Raw genomic sequence first — 19,072 nt, forward strand, 5'->3', positions numbered from 1 at the left:
TGCGCGAGCGTCTACACAGCAAGTGCGTTATTTCGAAATAATTTTGAAATAACAGACAGCTTATTCCGACTTCTGTAAACCTCATTCCACGAAAAATAACACCTACCAGGGCCGGTTTTAGGCCGATTCACCCGATTCCCCCCAAAAGGGCCCCACGCCTAAAAGGGCCCTGCGCCCTAAAGCCAGAGGGCCCTGCGCTCTAAACCCGGAAGTGTGCTGGCATGCTGCGGTGGTTTCTGTGCGCCGTGGGAGGGGAGTTCAGCGCCTGGGTTTGCCCGGAAGGCAGGACTCTGCCCTGTAGCTAGGGATTTAAGGGGGCTGTGACTTTTTTCTGTGTGTGCTGGTTTGTTTTTTTTTATTTGGTCAACAAAAAATATCCTGGCTGCCAAGGCCCCATCGAAACGGTTCGAATTGGGCCCCACACTTCCGAAAGCCGGCCCTGACACCTACTTCAAAATAGCTTTTTCAAAATAAGGCGTGTGTAGACACCCCACTACTGCTATTTCGAAATAGCCCTTTACCAGGGCCATTCCAAGTTATTCCTCCTTGGGGATCGAAATCAAGATAGCGCGTCTGCATTAGGGGAGCCTGCCTCGGACTAATTTTGAGACTTCCCTGCAGTGTAGACGTGCTATTTCGAAATAAACTATTTCAGAGTAACTATTCCGGAACAGCTTATTCCAAAATAACTGTGCAGTGTAGATATAGCCTAGGAGTCAGAGGGTGGAATGAAGAGAAGGGGAAAATAAGGCTAGATCTTAGAAGAGAAAGACAAGGAACATCTATGAGGTTGTGGCCTGGGCTGCTGCGGGGAGACCCCATTGCTAGGGAAGCGCATGTGGATGGGCCAGAGAACTCAGAAGGGGTTTGTTCTGTGTTTGTACAGGTCCTCCTGCCATGGGCTCATGGACCATGATTAGAGCTCTTAAGTTCTTTCCCCTTTATTCGGCTCTGGTGAGGCCACATCTGGAGTATTGTGTCCAGTTCTGGGCCACCCACTACAAAAAGGATGTGGACGCATTGGAGAGGGTCCAGCAGAGGGCAACCAAAATGATTAGGGGGCTGGAGCCTATGACCTACAAGGAGAGGCTGAGGGATTTGGGCTTATTTAGTCTGCAGAAGCGAAGAGTGAGGGGGGATTTGACAGCAGCCTTCAACTTCCTGAAGGAAGGTTCCAAAGAGGCTGGAGAAAGGCTGTTCTCAGTAGTGACAGATGGCAGAACAAGGAGCAAATTTTTGAAGTGGCCCCCTGGCAGAAATAATTGCCCACCCCCGCCCTACACCTTACCACCACCAATAGGCGGTGATTGTCTGTCTGTCTCCTGGTTCTTTCCCATCACTCCTGGTACATTTCCCTCCTTGTCCGGTTTTCCTCACTCTTATTGTTTCTTCACTCTTTCCTTCTGGCAAATGGGATAATTTTGAGTCCAGCAGGCAGGTACTTAGTCACATGACTCACCTGACCTCCCTCCCTTCCTCCTCTTCCTCTCCTGTGCTTCTTCTCCTCTCTCCCCCCTCCCCAGCCCTTCTCACTTGCAGATGAATCACATTGCCATAAAGATTGCACCCGGCAGTCAGCACATAGCAAATTGGTGCTGAGCAGGGCATTTTGCCGCAGCAGAGAAACTCGTGCACCTAATGTGCAGATGTTAAGGAGGACAGGGTATAAAATTAACAGTTCCTCACGCTTTCCTTCCCAGAGACAATAACACCGAGAGAGGGGAACAGAGGGAACTGGGAGAGAATGAACCATGACTGTATTCAGCCTACTGCATGACAATGCTAAAATCTATATTAACTTCAAAGGGAGCATGCCTGGCCTTAGTTCCAATGTGGGGCAAAGTTTATACTAGCTCAGGACTTAAGCCTGTGACACAGAAACAAAAAGAATGGTAGCATTACCCAGTGGTTAGTTAGTGCACTAGCTGGGGGCTTGTAGCTAGACAGGAACCCTCATCTATAACATTCATCTTTGCTTACCTAGAAGCATACAGGGCACACAGAGCAGTAAAATCAGCATAGTCTTTGAAGACTTGACAGGAGGCCCGGATATGCTGGCTGCTGTGACCCTGGATGGCTGTAAACAGAGATACGCCAATCGCTGACCAAGAGGCTGCCGAGGAGTGCCCTTGACTGAAACCCATATTGATACGATCACACACACTTGTCTGGGGGGGAGGAATCTCCCGCCCAGTAAAGAATGTCCAGTACTCACAATTTAGTTCTCTCTCTTACAAGTGTAAATTAAGTTGAAACTCCCGTGTGAGAACTGGCATCACAAAGACGGACCAGTACAATTTGGCATCTAAGATAAGAAAGAGGATACGGGCCCCTATGGGTATAAAGATGGGTCAAGCAGCACACTTACTCCGAGCGTCAATCTACCATCTATCTGCTGGTCGGGTTAGGCGATTGGCCTTCCGAGGTTCAACGGGGACGCCCACCTCGTGTTTGTCTTTCCTAGGAATTGAGGGACCGGCCCTGGCCTGATACGCTGGAGTCGAGAGGCACAGAAGGGGGTAAAATTGTACCTGGATGTGTCCTTTGTCTTAAGTGTACACATAGATTTAGAGCTCTTTAAAGATTAAGCTGTCACTTGGTACCATTATTTCTATTTTCTATCTTTATTTTCTTTGTAACCATTTTTAAGATCTATATTTGCTAGCAGTTAAGAAATAGAGCAATAGCCATTGTAACCATATGATTTATAAGCTTCTTTAACAAACCTGTAACTGGTTAAGTTTTAACCTGACTCCTTCAGTTGCTGTAACAGAACCAAGCACAATTTAAAAGAACTCCAGCCGGTCATAAGGGACAGATACAGGCAGAGCTGGACATTTCGATCGTGTCGCTTCCAGAGGACAGATCCGTAGGGGCATCTCTCAGTCTTGCCTAGGCTGCCTTCCCTAGCCTTCCCTAGGCTGCCTGCTGCGAAGGGATCATGTATCCTAGCAGTCAAAGTCTGAGGTGTAATAAGCTCTCTCTGTAAACTCTGGGGCGTCTGTCAGCCTGTTGTCTGCCCACTGCGAAGGGACCTGGTCCTAGCAGTCAAAAACACGGACGTTAAACTTCTCGGGGTGCCCGTCAGCCTCCCTTGGCTGCCCGCTGCGATGGGACCTTGTGTCCCAGCAGTTGAAGACTCGGGTGTAACATACACACACACACTACCCTGACCATCGGCTGACAGGGCTAAGTCTGCCTTGCTCCAGCCCAGTTTTCCTGTGTGATCTTGGTCATGTTTGCAAAAGTGCCTAAAGATGCAGGCAGGCGCCTTGTGAGATTTTCAAAGAGCTCTGCGCAGCTACACAACTGGTAGTCACATCTGCAAAGGTAATCTGAGAATATGAAGTGGATATCCGCAGATTTGCATGGTTCCAGATCCAAAATCTGTATCTGCGTCTGTGTCCGTATCTGCAAAAATGAGCCGCGGATACCCATGGATTTGCAGGGCACTACCTACGGAGATTAGGCATCTAACTCCCATTGATTTCAAGGTGCTTTTGAAACCCCTGCTAGGGCCCGCCCTACATCTTTAGGTGCCTAAATATAATCAAAACTCCGGTTCTTAGTTTCTCTGGGCCTGAGTTGCCCACCTGTAAAATGGGGTTATGAATTCTGCTTTGTCTGGGCAATAAGCACATAGGAGCAGGAGCTGTCTCTTCCTAGGTTTTGTACAGTACCCAACATAGTGGGGCATGGTCTTGGTTGGAATAATAACTTCCATAGCTCATGCCCATTTGGAAGTAGGGGCTTGTTGCCCAGCTGCCTGTGGTGTTTCTGTAATGACCAGGTGCTGCATTGACAGTGCTAGTGTCTAACACTCCCTCTGCAGAGCAGGTGCCGGTTGGGCAGCAGCAGGATAAGCTTCACCTACAAGGTGCTTCCATTGCACTGAGAAGACGGCCGTGAGGTGTGATGGGAGGCCAGGCTCTGCCTGTGGCCTCTCAGCTGAGACAGGCCCAGATTCTTCCGTGCCCTGTCCTGGTGGCCCCAGTGCAAAGGGAGTGCTGCCGCAGCGGAGTGGCAGCGCCGAACCCCCAGCACTGGTGTAGATGATGGCGTGTAGCACAGGGTGATGGAAGGTGAGGCCCGTGGGATGCAACCGTTGTGATTTCCTCCGGTATCTCATCAGCACCCAAGTTGCTATGGCTGGGGCTGCCGCAGCTTCCCAGGGACCGCCAACTTGGCAGAGGGCAAGAGGGAATGGGGGGAGACAAAGCAGGCTGCAGAGAAGTAGCAGCGGAAGTTCTCAGCATTCGACTCAGCACCAGAGAAGCTCAGTGCTGGACGCACAAGGAAGCAAGCTGCTCTCTGTAACGAGGGCTGAGGATGCTGGGTGAAGCCGGAGATATATGGCTGGACTGGCCTTTCCATCTCCCCTCCGAAGAGGGACAGTCGCTGTAGATCAGGGAGTGCCCAGGCTCAGGGCTAGAGCGAGAGGAACAAGCCGCTTTTAGGACAGCGTGGCACTGCAATGCATTTCACAGGAAAATAAGGATGCTTTATTGCATGTGTGTGCGCGTGCATGGGTGCACATGCATTCACATACAAGGGACTGGATGGCCCTGTTAGAATTCAGAGAGAAATTCCCTGGACCCACCATGCAACACAAGATGAGAGAGAAAGCGAGAGGTGCAACTGGGAACTAGTTATTACATCAGGCCTCTGCGCCTGACTCTCAGAGCCTTTTGCCTGCTCTGGGTCTCCTTGCAGAGAGCAATTGCTAACAAAGCCAACCCACTCAGGGGGTTTCCTAAAACGACACCCTCTCCTGCCTGTTTGCTGGCTCAGCACCACAGCATGGGCCGGGCAGAGAGAGCTAACCGCTTCATGGATCTCCCACTCCTGTGGATCACGCTTGGCTGGGAACATTACATTTCCTTGCATGCTGCCTTTGGGAGGCTGGGCTGGAGTAGCCCTGCTGGTCAGGATGGAGGCACATTGGCAGAGCTGCATGAAGCCCAAGGATATGTTTCTAGACCAAAAGGCTTGCACAATCCCATGGGTCTTCTAACATGCAGCTGCGTCGGCTTGGCCCGCGCAGGTTCTGAGGCACTGCAGATACCTGGCAGCTAAAGGAAGTGCACCACAGGCAGTTGTTAAAATGCAGGCTGCAGAGGAACCGTGGGCCTGCCAGTGAGCCAATGCAGTCATCTCTGGCAACTTGCACTGTGTGCTGTAGTGAGGCGTGACTGGCAGCTGCTAGAGGAGAGGCCCTGAACTGGACAGAAGGGGGTTGCTGAAGGTCAGGATTGGGGTGCATTGGCAGAGGGGTGTAGGGAGCCAGGACGGGGATAGCCAGGGGTGCTCCAATTTGGGACTGACTTGGACGTGCAAAGGCTCAAGACTGGGAGAGCAGGCATTATAGGTCAGGAATGAGCAGCTGGGAATCTTGCAGTTAGTGGTCACAAGAGCGAAGAGCCGTGGTTGCTACAGGCTTGTGTAGTAGTAGCGACGGGTAAAGGCCAAGGATCAAAACAGCAGAGGCTGCACCACGGCACAGGCATGGTGCATGGGCAGAGCGGCCTGAGCTGGAATAGAGGGGCTGCCCGGCAGGATGGAGGGGCCGCACAGAACTGCATGTGCAGAGCCCAGGACTGGAATGAGGGGGCTGCAGGCCAGGGTTGGTTGCAGCCACGTAGCTGGGTTTAAAAAGCCCTGCATGTGGTGGAAGCCTGTTTAACAAATACCCTCATTACACGCGACGTGTGTCTGCACATTAGAGGTCAGCCGCGGCCTTCACAGGGGGCTGACTTGTTCTGCAAACAATAGCCAGGGCTGCAAGGTGCTGCAAACCCCGAGCTTCTCTGGGACAAGTCACTTCCCATTTCAGTGGCTTTGATCTCAGTTCTTCAAAAGAGAAACCACGTAGCATAAGTCCAGTTACTCCGTTATGGTCCTTTCCTTCTGCCTGATCTCAGGGCTTCTGCAGAGGGCTGGTGGTTCCCTGCTGGGTTAATTGCCACAGGCTAGCTGCCTGGCAGTAGCATAGGAACTGGTGTCTTCTCTCTGCTCCAGGAGTCCCTGCATACCACCCCCCACTCTCTCAGTCCTTGGCTTCTCTGGAGCTCTTGGGGAACAGTGAAGAGCAGAAAGCTGGTTTTGCAGGTTCCTCTGCTTCCTGTTCTCTGGCACGGGCTGATGAGATGGGCCATTGGCTTACAGGCACCGTGGTGACTATGGTGCTTTCATTAGCCAACAGCTGGCATGACTGCATCACATTACAGTGCCATGACACCCACATGCGCCTGGGTTGGGTTTGCCCTGCGATCCTTCTCCGTGCTCTAGCACTGGCATGCAATATGTCCGGGACTCAGCCATGGGGATCCCACCATTCTCCCCTCCATGATGCTGCTAGCCACCCCGCGTGGCAAAGGGAGAATTTCACAAGGTCCTCAGCGTTTCTACATTCTCCCCTTTGACTCCTGCCCGCTCTCTGCGGCTGGTGGAGAGAAACTTGACTCCCAGGCAGAGTTGTCACTAAAGCTGTTTCCTTTTCTCCCCTTGATGTTTCTTAACCCCGGTGAAATAAGCATAAAATTGACTTGATAACGCTCAACTGTTTTTCCTTTCAGCTGCTCATCTTGTTGCCTTGCTGATCTCTTAGGAGCTGGGGAACTTGATGAGGGAGGGAGTGTTCTGCAGGGGGCAAGGAGTGCAGGGTGGGTGGGGGGTGAGTGAGTGGGTGGGTGTATGTGTAGGGGGGCGGGTGAGCACCAAAACAACAACTGACAGCTGGGAATGTGTGTGTGCATAGCACCACAACAGAACTGACAGCAAGTGGCAACAATATATGCAGCAGCAGACAGCAATGTGTGTGTGTGTGTGTGTAGCCACACAACAAAATAACAGAGCAATAATGTGTGTGCGCGCGCATACAAATGTGTGTATATAGCACCTCAAAACAACGCAGACAGTAATATACACAATGAAGCATATGTGTATATATCTGGCTATATAGCCCTGAAACAAAACAGCTGACAGTAGTGGACTGTAACACACGTGGCAAGAGATGACATGGACTGCCTCAGTTTACCCTACAGTGTGTAAACATCAATGTTAGTTTGAGTGCATGCACCTGTGGGTAGAATGTAGGGATGTAAGTGACTAGTCGACTAGCCGATAGTAGTGACTCGACTAGTCCCTTCCCTCCCTCTCTCTGCTGCCTCTATCAGAGAGGGGCAGCAAGGGGGGGGGAGCAGGAGCTGGTGCTGGGAGGAGTCGGCTTAAAAGCTGGTTCCCCCCAATACTGTCTCCACAGGGAGGCTGAGGAGTAGGGGTGGGGACTGGGCATGAGCCCAAAATCAGCTGATTCCCGGCTCATGCCAGGCTGCCCCACTATGCCTCTGCTTTTTAAATACATTAAGAGCTTCCAGGCTCTAATTTAAAAGGCAAAGTTGCAGCAAGGTTAGCTCCCAGGGCTGGGAACTTACCCTGCTGCAGCTCTGTAGTTTCCCCCCTTACTGACTAAACGAGTAGTCAATAAAAATTCCACCGACTACTTAATTAGCTGATTAAACATAATTTAACATCCCTAGTAGAAAGTACATTTGTGTGAATATGTAATTCAATTTATACATGGGAATGTGAGCATGCAGTTTGTGTTTGTGTGTGTATGTATGTTTGTATATGGTAGCGACCTGATGCTTGGATTTGTGGGTGTGTATTTGCACAGTTGCGAGTGTGGGGCTCTAAGTTAGGGAGATGTTGCTCTGTCTACCTGTTGTCCGTGTGCATGTGTCTCTCTGCATTGCTGTAGGTCTTGTGCATGTGTGCACTGCTCTATGTGCTGTTTGTTACTGGGTCTATCTGTACGTGGTGTGACTTGTATGTTGCTCTTTGTGTGAGGGTGCGTTGCTGGGTGCGTACAGGCGAGGGGCATTGCTGTGTGCTTTGCGTTACTTTGAGCATGTGCATGCATATGTACGTCCCTTGGACTGCATGCGACAGAGTCATACATTTATTTATAGCCAGCCTAAACCACAGGGCAGGATTGGTAGTTCCTTGGTTATATCACTAAATCCCCTCTAGGCTCTGTTAGTTCCACTGCAGCGAGCCCTGGAACTCAGCCTCTTAACAACAAGAAGCTTAGGAGCACCAGTGTCCCTTTCGGCACAGAGGGCGGCAGCTTGCCATGGTCCCCACTGCTGCACCGGCCAACGGAAAAGCCCCCTCGACTCTTGTTCCCAAGCTGTGCATGTGTGTGAGCAGGTGATAGCACTGAGTCATAGCCCGCCTTGGTACAGAGGGAGCCTGGCCCAGCCTCGCTGCTGGCTACCTCCCCTCCCAGCTGCTGGGATCCTGCACAGCGCGCAAGGCCCTGGTCACCGTGTGGCTGGATTGCTGCAGTGCCTACATGGGGACGCACCTTGCAAGGAGCCAATGCAGCAGCCTGGGCATCAAGGCATAGGAAGCCACACTGGCTATCCGTTCCCTTCCAGTTGTTCATTTACACTCTGTGCTCAAAAAGGCATGGCCATGGGTTCCCCAGGATTCCCTTTCTCTGCTGGGCTTTCAGGGTAAGGCCGCACCACAGGAGTGGTCGTATTTGGGGAGGGCTCCTTGGTTGGAGAGTTTACTTGAGGCTTCAGGCTGCCAGCATCTAAGTTTGCTGGACTCCAGGTCAAAGTTACAAGGCCATTTGTTCCCCCGGGGGATGTGGGAAAGGGAGCTGCTGGGAGTTGCCAGGGAGATTTGTTTTTTGGACTCACACTCTTGGTCTGAAATGTGGCTTTCATGTTTTTGGTGTTTGTCCGTCGGGCTAGAGGGCACACATAAAATAGCCCAGAGTGTAGCTCTTTTCCTCCCATCGCTCACCAAGTGCTGTACAGCAGAGAACCCAGCTCCCTGTCCTTGTTTGACAGGCAGGGGAACCAAAAGCACAGAACGGGGGAGCCATTTGCCCAAGGTCAGCCATGATAAAAGTAGAATACAGCTCACCCTACCAGCACCCAGAATCTCCTGCTCTCCCCACTAGCACCCCTCCTTCCCATCCCTGGGAGCAGAACCCTTGGATCTTAAGTAACAATGCAATACCCAGCCATTCTGTCCCCCAACTCAGCCTTAGCCAGCATCAAGCTAAAGGCTGGAGACATTGGTTTGATGAATTCTAGTGCATATCCTGTTACCTGTGGCTGAGTTTCCAGCGTCTTCGCAGTGCTTCCCGTGCCAAAGTGCTGCAGACTTGCTGTTAATAATTAACTCAGCTGGGACAGCTTGTGCTCCCTGAGGCTGGCTTCAGGAGGGGAGGGGTTACAGTCACCTGAGATAATCTCTCAGCTAGTTAGGAAGGTCAGCATACTAAGAACAAGCCAACAGGAGTTGCTGGTGTGCTCTCAAACACTCGAGCTTCAGGGTTAGGGTAGGCCAGGTATGAGAAGTCCATGAGCTCCCTCACTACTTTGGAGAGAAACAAAAAACAGGACTATGTAGCACTTTAAAGACTAACAAGATGGTTTATTAGGTGATGAGCTTTCGTGGGCCAGACCCACTTCCTCAGATCAAATAGTGGAAGAAAATTGGCATGACCATATATACCAAAGGATACAATTAAAAAAATGAACACGTATGAAAAGGACAAATCACATTTCAGAACTGAAGGGGGATGGGGAGGGGGAAAGGTAAATGTCTGTGAGCTAATGATATTAGAGGTGATAATTGGGGAGGCTATCTTTGTAATGGGTAAGGTAATTAGAGTCTTTGTTCAAACCTAAGCGTAAAGTGTCAAATTTGAGCATGAATGACGTTGGAGAGAGTGCAGGCAAACAACTGCCAAGCAGCAAAATTTACTACTCCACCCCCAGTTTCCTGCAGCAGGGTGGACCAGGTACAGGAGAGCTGACTGTGGGCAGGTTCACAGCCTTTCCAGTTCTGCCTTCCCCAGTGCAGATCTGTGTTCTGCAGGGCACCTGCTGGGCATTTCCCTACCAGCCCCCTAGCCAGGACTGCCTGTCTGCTTTGTTCTGGCACCAGCTTTTCCCTCCTTTAGCCAAGCAGCAAAGGGTTAAGTGGCTGGCCGGCTCATGTGACTCTCCAGAGATGCTGGTTTTCTGAAGATCAGAAGGGATTAAATAGAAATATCAGGACCAGAATTTCCTATTGCTCAGCTCCCCCTTTCTCCCATCCTCCCTAAACACAACCCAGCCTCCTATTCCCTCCCCTCCCACCCCCAAAGTGCCACTCAGTCCAGCAGGGATATGCAGCTGGGCAGGAAGAAATCTGAGTAGGGGATGATTCTGCCGAGCAGTCCAGGGGTTAGCTCCTCCTCCTTGCCCAGAGCCTCGCCTGGGCTGTGCATGGCTCATTCGGGCTCTGCACCGGGGAAGTTGGCTAGTAAACACCATTGGAATGGAGCCGGGTACCTCTTGGGATCAAGGGTGCTGAGGGTGGCATGGGTGCAGGTTATAATGGATGCAAGGGATGAACATACCTGAGAGCTGCCAGTGGCTGAATGTACTGGAGGACAGCAGGCACCCTTTTAGGGAACGGGCATTATTTGGTGCCTGCTGAGCTATGAAGAACTGTCCTGCCACTTCCAAAACCTCTTGCTGGATTTAATGCAGTTGGGATCTGAATGCAGAAGGGAGCGGGAGGGTAGCTGCCACCAGGGGAGGTCACACTGCTAAGATGCCTCCTCCCATCCCATCCCTCTGCAGCGGTTCCTAGTACAGATGCCTCCCACTGTAGAATACACTGACTTTAATAACATCGCTGAACTGCTCACGTGACCTAAGACCGTGACAGCAGCAGCGAGATGCCAAGCTAGCCAGCTCTTGCTCTCTGCATGTGACAGACTTATACACAGGGCTGCAAGGAGGCTGAGCTAGCTCTGAATTGGTGTCAAGGTCAGGGCAGAATCCTGCTTCAGGGGCTAGTGTCAGAGAAGCAAAAGAATGGATGAACGTATAGATTCCTCTCCCATGCCAAGAAAGAAGCCCCTTAGTACAGGAGTGTGGTCTAAGGGCCTGTCTGTATGACGATGCTGTACACCAGTATAATATGGAATTTGTACCAGTCCAATTTACTTCTTTTAGTTCTGTATGTAAAAGGTTATTTACTTCACAATATACACACATGCGCTATGCTAGGCTCTCGAGGAGCCTAGTGGGTATAGCACTGGACTAGGAAAACCTGGATTTTATTCCTGGCTCAGCCACTGATTGTCTGGGTGACCTTGGGCAAGTCACTTTACCATTCTGTGCCTCAGTTTCTCCATCTGTAAAATGGGGTAATGATACCGACCTTCTTAGTAAAGTGTTTTGAGATCCACTGATGAAAAATGTCATATAGGAGTTGAGTATTATTACAAGAGAAATACAACCACAATGGGATATCTGTGGGTTACTGTAATCTAATTATTACATGATGATAATTTCACTGCAGGGGGAGCAAAATGATTCCTAGAGCGGTGTGGTTTGGAAAAGCAGAGTTGGCCTTTTCCCTCTAAATTTGTGTTTTCTGGGGAAATGGCCTTTTAAGCCAACATTTTTCCTGTGGAAAAGTTGAGTTTCACTAGAAATTTTCAGGAAAAAAAACGAACTTTTTTACTCACAACCAAATATTTTACACCATTGGATTTGTTTAGTTTGTTTTTAAAAATTGGTGGTCAGTTTTCTTTGTTTTTTTAACTGGAAAATGTTCATGGGAATTTAAATTTTATTCCATGGGAAAGCTTGGAAGGGAAAATGTAAAATGGGCTTGACAAGCATTTGTGCAGAAAACAATATGCAGCTTTCAGACAGCGCGACTGAAATGCCTTTTGGGATTATTCGTTCTCAGTGAGTGGTGGCCGAGAAGGCATCGTGCAATGTGGCCTTTGCTAAGGAAAGAGAGCAAATGAAAAGCAGGGGACCTATGGTCAGGGTAGCCGGGAGTCAGTGTTTCCTGTAACCAGAGCACCCACAGCTAAGTTTTTGTTTCTCCTGGTGGTGCACATTAAGCACATGCCTCAGTGCACATAAAATTTATTCTTCACATGGATAGAAAAATTCCACACATGGATGGAAAAGATTAGAGGGAATAATTCTGGGGGTGCTGTTGATCAGGGTGAAGGGATTGGCAAAGCGGGATGGGGCAGGACTGGCACAGAAGGATTCTGCAGCTTGGAGTCAAAGTGCTTTGGTAGAGCACGGAGCAGTGCAGAGAAGGGAGCACGTGGAACATTGGGCCTTTCAGCGGTGGCATCTGATAACAGGCCTGGCAGTAGCTGTGCAGAGCTGGGCTCTGAATGATGCCCTCTCCCCTGCTGACTCCTGTCCTTCCTCTGACCAGTGCATGAGGTCTGGTGCTTCCCGGAGAGTGGCTGAGCCTGTGCATTAAACCCTAAGGAAACATGTCGGGCTCCTACGACGAGTCTGCGGCGGCTGCGGAGGAAATAACCGACAGCTTCTGGGAGGTGAGTTCTTCCCAGGGCCACCTGAGGGATATCGAGCAAGCAGGGAGGAGCAACGAATTGTAGCAGATGCCTCCCCTGGTGCCTGGATGAGCACTGCTGATGGAATAGTCAGGAAAAGAACCAGAGCAATCTCTACTCACTAGGGTTCGCTCTGCACTCTTTGCTGAGCAAACTGTTGCCACTAGAGGGCGCCATTAGCCACCTCAAGCAGCCGTCTTTGCAAACCGAGATGGCAAAACTAGTATAAACGGGAAGCGCCCCCTGCTGGCTGGTCCAGCAGAGACCCTCACCTGCAGTTCCTGACCACCCCTGCAAGGGGGTGAACTCCCCATGACCCTCAGAGCCAGGCACAACATCTGGAGGGGGGGTGACATCTCGTTGGAACCCGGTCTCGTGCCCAAGGGGACGTGAGCTGTCACTGAGCATTCAGTGTCCGCTGTGTGCGTGGCTGCAGTCGCTGCGCCCTGAGGGCCCGAGCTGAAGCACTGTGTGTTCCCAGCCCCGCTGTCGTAGGTGCTCAGCAGTTCAGCATCCAGCGTCGGGCTTGGCACAGGCTGCAGGGCGGCGGGAGGGCTCCGTGACCTTGCGCGGGGGAATGAGTGATTGAGAGAATGCGGCGTTCTCGCTTTCTTTTGAACGTGACCCTCTACAAGGCAACCTTGCAGCACACGGGCCGCTCCTCTCCGCAGAGCGGCGTTTCAGTCCTCCCCCAAGTCACCCAGGCAAAGAAATCACCTGGCTTGCCCTTAATCCCACCTAGCCACTGCGTGTGGCAGCGGCCGAGGGGGGTTGCCACGTGAATTCACATCCACCAGCTTCAGCCTCTCACTCACTAATTGTAAATGACAACCTGCCCCACCCCCAGGCCTGCCAGTGAGGGCAGGGGGCGTGAAGGGGGTAACAGCGCCTGGAGCCCCAGCCCTTTCAAGTGCCCCTGGAGCACGGCACAGTGCGCTCCAGTCAACTCTAAGGGCTGGGGAGGGCATGCACCAGGCTCCAGGTGGTGCTGAGGGCTGTGCAGGAGGGTTGGCATGGCAAGCTCACTGCCCCGCCCCTTCCACCCAAGGCTACCCGGTGTGGGAATGCAGAGCTAGGACTCCCCCCAACCTGCCCAGGGGCCCAGCCTGGCTATTGGCCCCCATGCCTTCTCCACACTCCTCTCCTGAACTAGTCACTGTAGAAATGGCTGATCTCGCCCCAAGCCCTCTTCCTTCCCGGAGAGGTTTGGCCTGGCACCGTTCCCTCCTGCCTCCAGAGCGGGCATGCCTGGGCCAGAGCCAGCTGTAGTCCCCAGCCAGCTGTCTCTCTTGCACGCAGGTGGGGAACTACAAACGGACAGTGAAGCGGATCGACGACGGGCACCGGCTCTGCAATGACCTGATGAACTGTGTCCATGAGCGGGCCAAGATCGAGAAGGCCTACGCCCAGCAGCTGACCGACTGGTCCAAGAGGTGGAGGCAGCTGATAGAGAAAGGTATTGCAGCCCTGTCTCCGTCCCCAGCCTTCCACAATGTGTGTGTGTGCAGGGGAGGGGGGGCGGAAGGGGCTGCAACATTCATCTCACCAGGGAAAAAAACCCAGAATGGCCCCCTAAGGACAGGGTTTGTGCACTTCCCCTGGGAATTGTTTACTTCTATATTTGTAGGTCCTCTAATAATTAGAAAGAGTTGGCTGGTGGTTCATGCTCCACTGCTCTCCTCTGGGTGGAATCAGAATTGATTGTGTGGCATAGGCCCTGTACTGCTAGTGGAGATTCCCCTGTAGCTCATGTGTCAGGGGACTATGTTTTTGGAGCTGGAAGATCTCTATTCAGTCCCCACCTTACCCCCATTTCTGTGAAGTCCCACTGAGTAATGGCTGTGGGCTTCCTGCCTGGCCCCAAATTAGCATCCTATTGAGCAGGCTGTCCAGATTCATAGTATTGGTTTGTTTGGTTTTAATCCTGCCAGTCTCCCAGTCAGCACTCGGGAATAGGCCACACGGGGCATTTCACCGTTCATAAGGGGAAGCAGCATTGTCCTATGGGCTAGATCCAGGCACAGGAAAACACGACTTCTAGGGTGACTTGGCCCCTGACTTAGTGCACTTCCTTGAGTAAGTCGCCCTTGCCACATGCTGTGCCTCAGTTTCCCCAGCCATTGACAGGCGTTTTGTGGGACTCCAAGTGTTGCTATGACCGCGATTGCTTACCCCAGCCCTGTCCCACAGGCCCCCAGTATGGCAGCTTGGAGAGGGCGTGGGGAGCCGTGATGACAGAGGCGGATAAGGTGAGCGAGCTGCATCAGGACGTGAAGAGCAGCCTGCTGAACGAGGACTTTGAGAAGGTGAAGAACTGGCAGAAGGACGCCTACCACAAGCAGATCATAGGGGGCTTCAAGGAGGCCAAGGAGGCAGATGACGGCTTCCGGAAAGCGCAGAAACCCTGGGCCAAGAAAATAAAGGAGGTAGGAGATGGGACCGGGTGGAGCGGGCCTGCTCACGGAGCAGTGAACCACGGAGAGCTCAAGGAGCAAAGAGTCCACTTACTGCACCACAGGGCGGCTAGGAAAAAAAGCAGAAGAGCAAACACATGCCCTGGACATGGCAGAGTTTTTCCGGGATACCTTTGGAATCCCGGAAAACCCCCGCAGTCTAAACATACCCCAAGGGTTAACAAGCCCAATTCTTTCAGTCTTCCCTCATAGGTCATGTTTTCTAGACCTTTCATCATTCTCGTTGCTTTTCTCCGGACTTTCTCCAGTTTGTCCACATCTTTCCTGAAATGTGGGGCCCAGAACTGGACACAGTACCACAGTATTCATTGGGCAGGGCAGGGGATAATGTGCCACTTTATGGCCAGAGGTACTGGTTGTACCTTGGACAGGGCCGGCCCGAGCCCTTTTGGCGCCCTGGGCCCGGGCGTGCAGTGCTGCCACAGGGCGCAGGGCACATGCACAGGCCCGCCCGTGGGGCATTGCCCCCCCCCCCAGGATGTGCCCCCGGGGCGCACGGTGCATGCGCTGCCCAGCCTGGCCTGGCCAGCGCTGCTAGTGCACGCACGCGCCAGGCCGTGCAGGACCCCCGCAGCCATAGGGGCAAGGGCACTGCTGTCTGGTGCCATAGGGCCGGCGCTGTGGGAGCCAGGCGTGCAGCTCCTGATGGCAGCTGTCAGGGACGCCGCACACCCCTTACAGCCGCCATCAGGCGTCCCCCATGGGTTGGCGCCCTGGGCAGCTGCCCGGCTCGCCCATGCCTCCGTCCGGCCCTGACCTTGCAAGCAGTGAGGAGAAAGATGCCTATCACAGAGGCACCAGTCACAGCTTGCAGGGCGGGCGGTCCCCCCTCTCCAGTGGGGTCCCAGGGCTGGTGCCTGAGAGAACCAGTCATTCCTCTAGGAGCAGCAGACAGATGCCCATTTTGCCTACAGAGCTTCCCATTCAACGTCTTGTATGGCACCTGAGAGAAGGGCTGAACGTGGGAGAACGTAGTGTGGATGTTTTCTTCCACAGTAGGAAGCAGAAGCAGGATCAGGGACCGTCTCTTTGTTTGGTGTCTGTACAGGGCCTAGCACAAGCATATTCTGGCCCAGGACTCAGGCTTGGTAGGTACACCCACTACTGAGCATCTGCCCGTTCTTCTGCCACCGACCCCATAGGAACTCTGGTCCGAACACCCGTTGCACTTGGACGCAGGTGGAATGAGGCAAAATCTCCATGTGCAGGGGCAGGGAGACCCTGACACAGGCAGGATGGAAGCCCAGTTGCAGCACAGAGATGATGCGTAGGGGAAGGGATACGGGTTATGGGTAGAACATCTGTGAACATCTGTCCTGGGTGACTTCCCTCCCCGACCCTGCCCTCCGGCCACAGGTGGAGACGGCGAAGAAAGCCTACCACCTGGCGTGCAAAGAGGAGAAGCTGGCAGTGACCCGGGAAGCCAACAGCAAGACAGAGCAGTCCATTACCGCAGACCAGCAGAAGAAGCTCCAGGACAAGGTGGAAAAGTGCAAGCAAGATGTGCAAAAGGTGCGAGCTGCTGCCCCAAAGGGCAGGGGGAGGGGAATCAGAGACACACGCTGAGCTCCCTCCAGGGCCATGCTGAGGCACACGGGCAGAGCAGCGTGTGGGAAGCTTGTCCAGCTGCCAGGGCTGGGTGGATACCTGGCTCCTGAGCAACCAAACACACTACGCTGGGTGTGGGGACCGTCAGGACCGACTTATCCATTAGGCACAGTAGGCACAGTGCCTAGGGCCCACGATACTTTTAGGGGCCCACGAAAATGTTCTAAATTCTTTTAAAATCAAAAGGAAAAAAATGAATTTTTAGGGCCCACGAAAATCTATTACATTTTGCCTCAAACAGAAAAAAAATGAAATGTTGACGTATTTAAAGTGATATCAAAACTAATTTTTAATATTGATATTATTAGGGTGGGAGGGGCCCACGAAGGCAAAAGTGCCTAGGGCCCTGGGGACCGTCTGGAACCCTGCTCTCTGTCTCCTCCGGGAAGCAGCCTTCCAGGTGCTACAGGCCTCTGTTGTCCTTGAAAGAGGAGCATTGGTGAAATATCCGTGTCTCCCATCTTCCCTTCCACCAAGGATCTCATCCCCTGGGCCAGCCCCACACAACTGTAGCCTGGTGCAGCAGGGCAGGGGGTGGAGCTGCAGGTGCATGCTAGGGGAGAGACGGCCAGCTCCCCTGCTGGCATAAACCTGCCTCACTCCAGTGGAGTCAGCCCCCCAGCTGGTGTCAATCCATTGATGCCAGGGCGTGCTGATTTGTCCCTGCTGGAGGTCCAGGCTCTCTGCCCTCACGAAGATGAAGATGGGTTCATCAGAAGCTGCACAGGGGAGGGCAGGGCCCAGGCCAGGTGATCTGGGAGGGCCCCGGGCTTTAACCTCCACCCTGGGTTGCCCCCGCAGGCCCAGGAGAAGTACGAGAAGGTGCTGGAGGAGCTGAACAAGTGCACCCCGCAGTACATGGAGAGCATGGAGCAGGTGTTCGAGCAGTGCCAGCAGTTCGAGGAGAAGCGGCTCATCTTCCTGAAGGAGGTGCTGTTGGACATCAAGCGGCACCTGAACCTGGCGGAGAGCAGCAGGTAACCACGCGCACGGGGGGTGCTGGGGAGGGAGGAGACCAGCCGCGTAGAGGAGTCATGGGGGTCTCCGGTGACTCCAGTAGCTGGGCTGCTCCTTTAGCCATGAGCCAGGCCCCATGGATGTGTTCAGGTACCTAGGAGAGGCTCTCAGAGGCCCCCTCAGACCCAGTCACTGTAGGAGGCCGATGGAGGGCTCAGGGTTGGATCAGTTGCTCCAGCCATGGGACCTCCTGGCAAGGCACTAGCGCATTCAGGGGGATGGCTGGATCAGTGGCCACGCCAGGTGGATGTGTGCCGGTGCCTGGCTCCCTCCTGTGGCCAGCAGGAGACGTTCCAGTTCTGAGTTCTCTCAGGAGTGGGTCCCGAGTGCGGCATAGTTCCCATGCATAGCTGCGCCCACCGCCCCTTCTCCGCCAGTCAGTGCCTGCAGGGAGCGCAGGGAGCCCCTGGGGTTCCTCACTCCCGCTTTGCTTGTGACCTACCTCAGCTACGCCAACGTCTACCGTGAGCTGGAGCAAACCATCCGCATGGCGGACGCGCAGGAGGACCTCCGGTGGTTCCGCAGCACCAGCGGCCCGGGCATGCCTATGAACTGGCCTCAGTTTGAGGTGAGGAGCCTGCGCGCCCCCTCCGGAGGTGGTTGCTGTAAATGGGGAGGAAATAGAAGGGGGGTGGGGAAGGGATATGCAGGGAGGGAGGAGGGTGAAGAGAGCCCAACAGAAGCACAGGGGCATGTTGCTTTGTGTCTCCAGGAGTGGAACTCAGACCTCACGCACACGATAACGAGGAGAGAGAAAAGTAAGAAGAACGAAGGTGTGACCCTGACCAATGCCTCTGGAGTGGGCGAGTCAGCAGCACTGGCCGGAGACCGCGGCAGGTGACAGCACCCAGGCTGCTCGAGGGGAGAGGGGAGGCCTCCGATTACTGATCCACTGGGAGGGCTGCAGAGACAGGGTGGAACTTCGGAGAGAGGCAGACAGCAACAGCTGCTGTGCTTTGCTTAGAACCTCCTCGTGCAGCCTTGTTCCACCGTGGGCAGCTCCTGGTAGGGATGTAAGAAGTCGTTTAAAAATGCAACTGCTAAAAATCCGAGCGGTTCCACGCGCTGCAGGCTCTGCAGTATGATTAACCGATAAGCGGGAGCTTATCGTTTAACGTTATTGGCTACATGCACACACACGCCCCCGTGGCTCTATGACCCGTTAGGCTGGCTCAACCTTGGGTTTCCCACTGCAGCTCTGCATTATTAGTGGACTGGGGAGCCGGCGTGCAGGCAGGCTGGCAGTCCCGGCGCATGGCTGGTCCCAGCATCACCCCCCAGCTCGCGCCAGCTCCCCCGTCCACTAACAGTGCAGAGCTGCTGCCGGGGGGTGATGCTGGGACCCAGAGCGAGCCAGGCTTGAGCCAGCCTGCCTGCGTCCCAGCTCCCCCATCCACTAACCGGGCAGAGCCGCAGCGGGGTTGGTTCCAGACGCGGCGCAAGCTGGGACTAAGTGTTTTCACTGCTCACCCTTATCGATGGATTGTGGAGTCGACAACATTTTTGTTGACTCCACGATTGACAAATGATACGCTTCTTAACATCCCTAGAGCACAGCAAA

At 53.3% G+C, this 19,072-nt stretch overlaps 1 protein-coding gene and 1 long non-coding RNA gene across 7 annotated transcripts in view; one reads left to right on the top strand and one right to left on the bottom strand.

The window, feature by feature from the left end:
• LOC142820869 (uncharacterized) overlaps positions 1-9,184 on the bottom strand; it is a 58,743-nt gene extending 49,559 nt beyond the window's left edge. For all 4 annotated transcript variants that reach the window (XR_012897816.1, XR_012897817.1, XR_012897814.1 and 1 more), the window contains exon 1: positions 9,129-9,184. This is a non-coding gene — a long non-coding RNA (uncharacterized LOC142820869). The remainder of the gene's footprint in view (positions 1-9,128) is intronic.
• The window catches only part of PACSIN1 (protein kinase C and casein kinase substrate in neurons 1), a 74,948-nt gene that overhangs the window by 36,438 nt on the left and 19,438 nt on the right, over positions 1-19,072 (top strand). For all 3 annotated transcript variants that reach the window (XM_075909910.1, XM_025181009.2, XM_075909909.1), the window contains exons 2-8: positions 12,271-12,394; positions 13,712-13,868; positions 14,603-14,838; positions 16,243-16,398; positions 17,296-17,471; positions 17,959-18,079; positions 18,224-18,348. In XM_075909910.1, the coding sequence (XP_075766025.1) occupies positions 12,332-12,394; positions 13,712-13,868; positions 14,603-14,838; positions 16,243-16,398; positions 17,296-17,471; positions 17,959-18,079; positions 18,224-18,348 (1,034 nt within the window). In that variant the 5' untranslated portion in view covers positions 12,271-12,331. The remainder of the gene's footprint in view (positions 1-12,270; positions 12,395-13,711; positions 13,869-14,602; positions 14,839-16,242; positions 16,399-17,295; positions 17,472-17,958; positions 18,080-18,223; positions 18,349-19,072) is intronic.

This window comes from Pelodiscus sinensis, chromosome 27 (assembly GCF_049634645.1).
Source record: "Pelodiscus sinensis isolate JC-2024 chromosome 27, ASM4963464v1, whole genome shotgun sequence".
In the NCBI taxonomy this organism is placed as follows: domain Eukaryota; kingdom Metazoa; phylum Chordata; order Testudines; family Trionychidae; genus Pelodiscus; species Pelodiscus sinensis.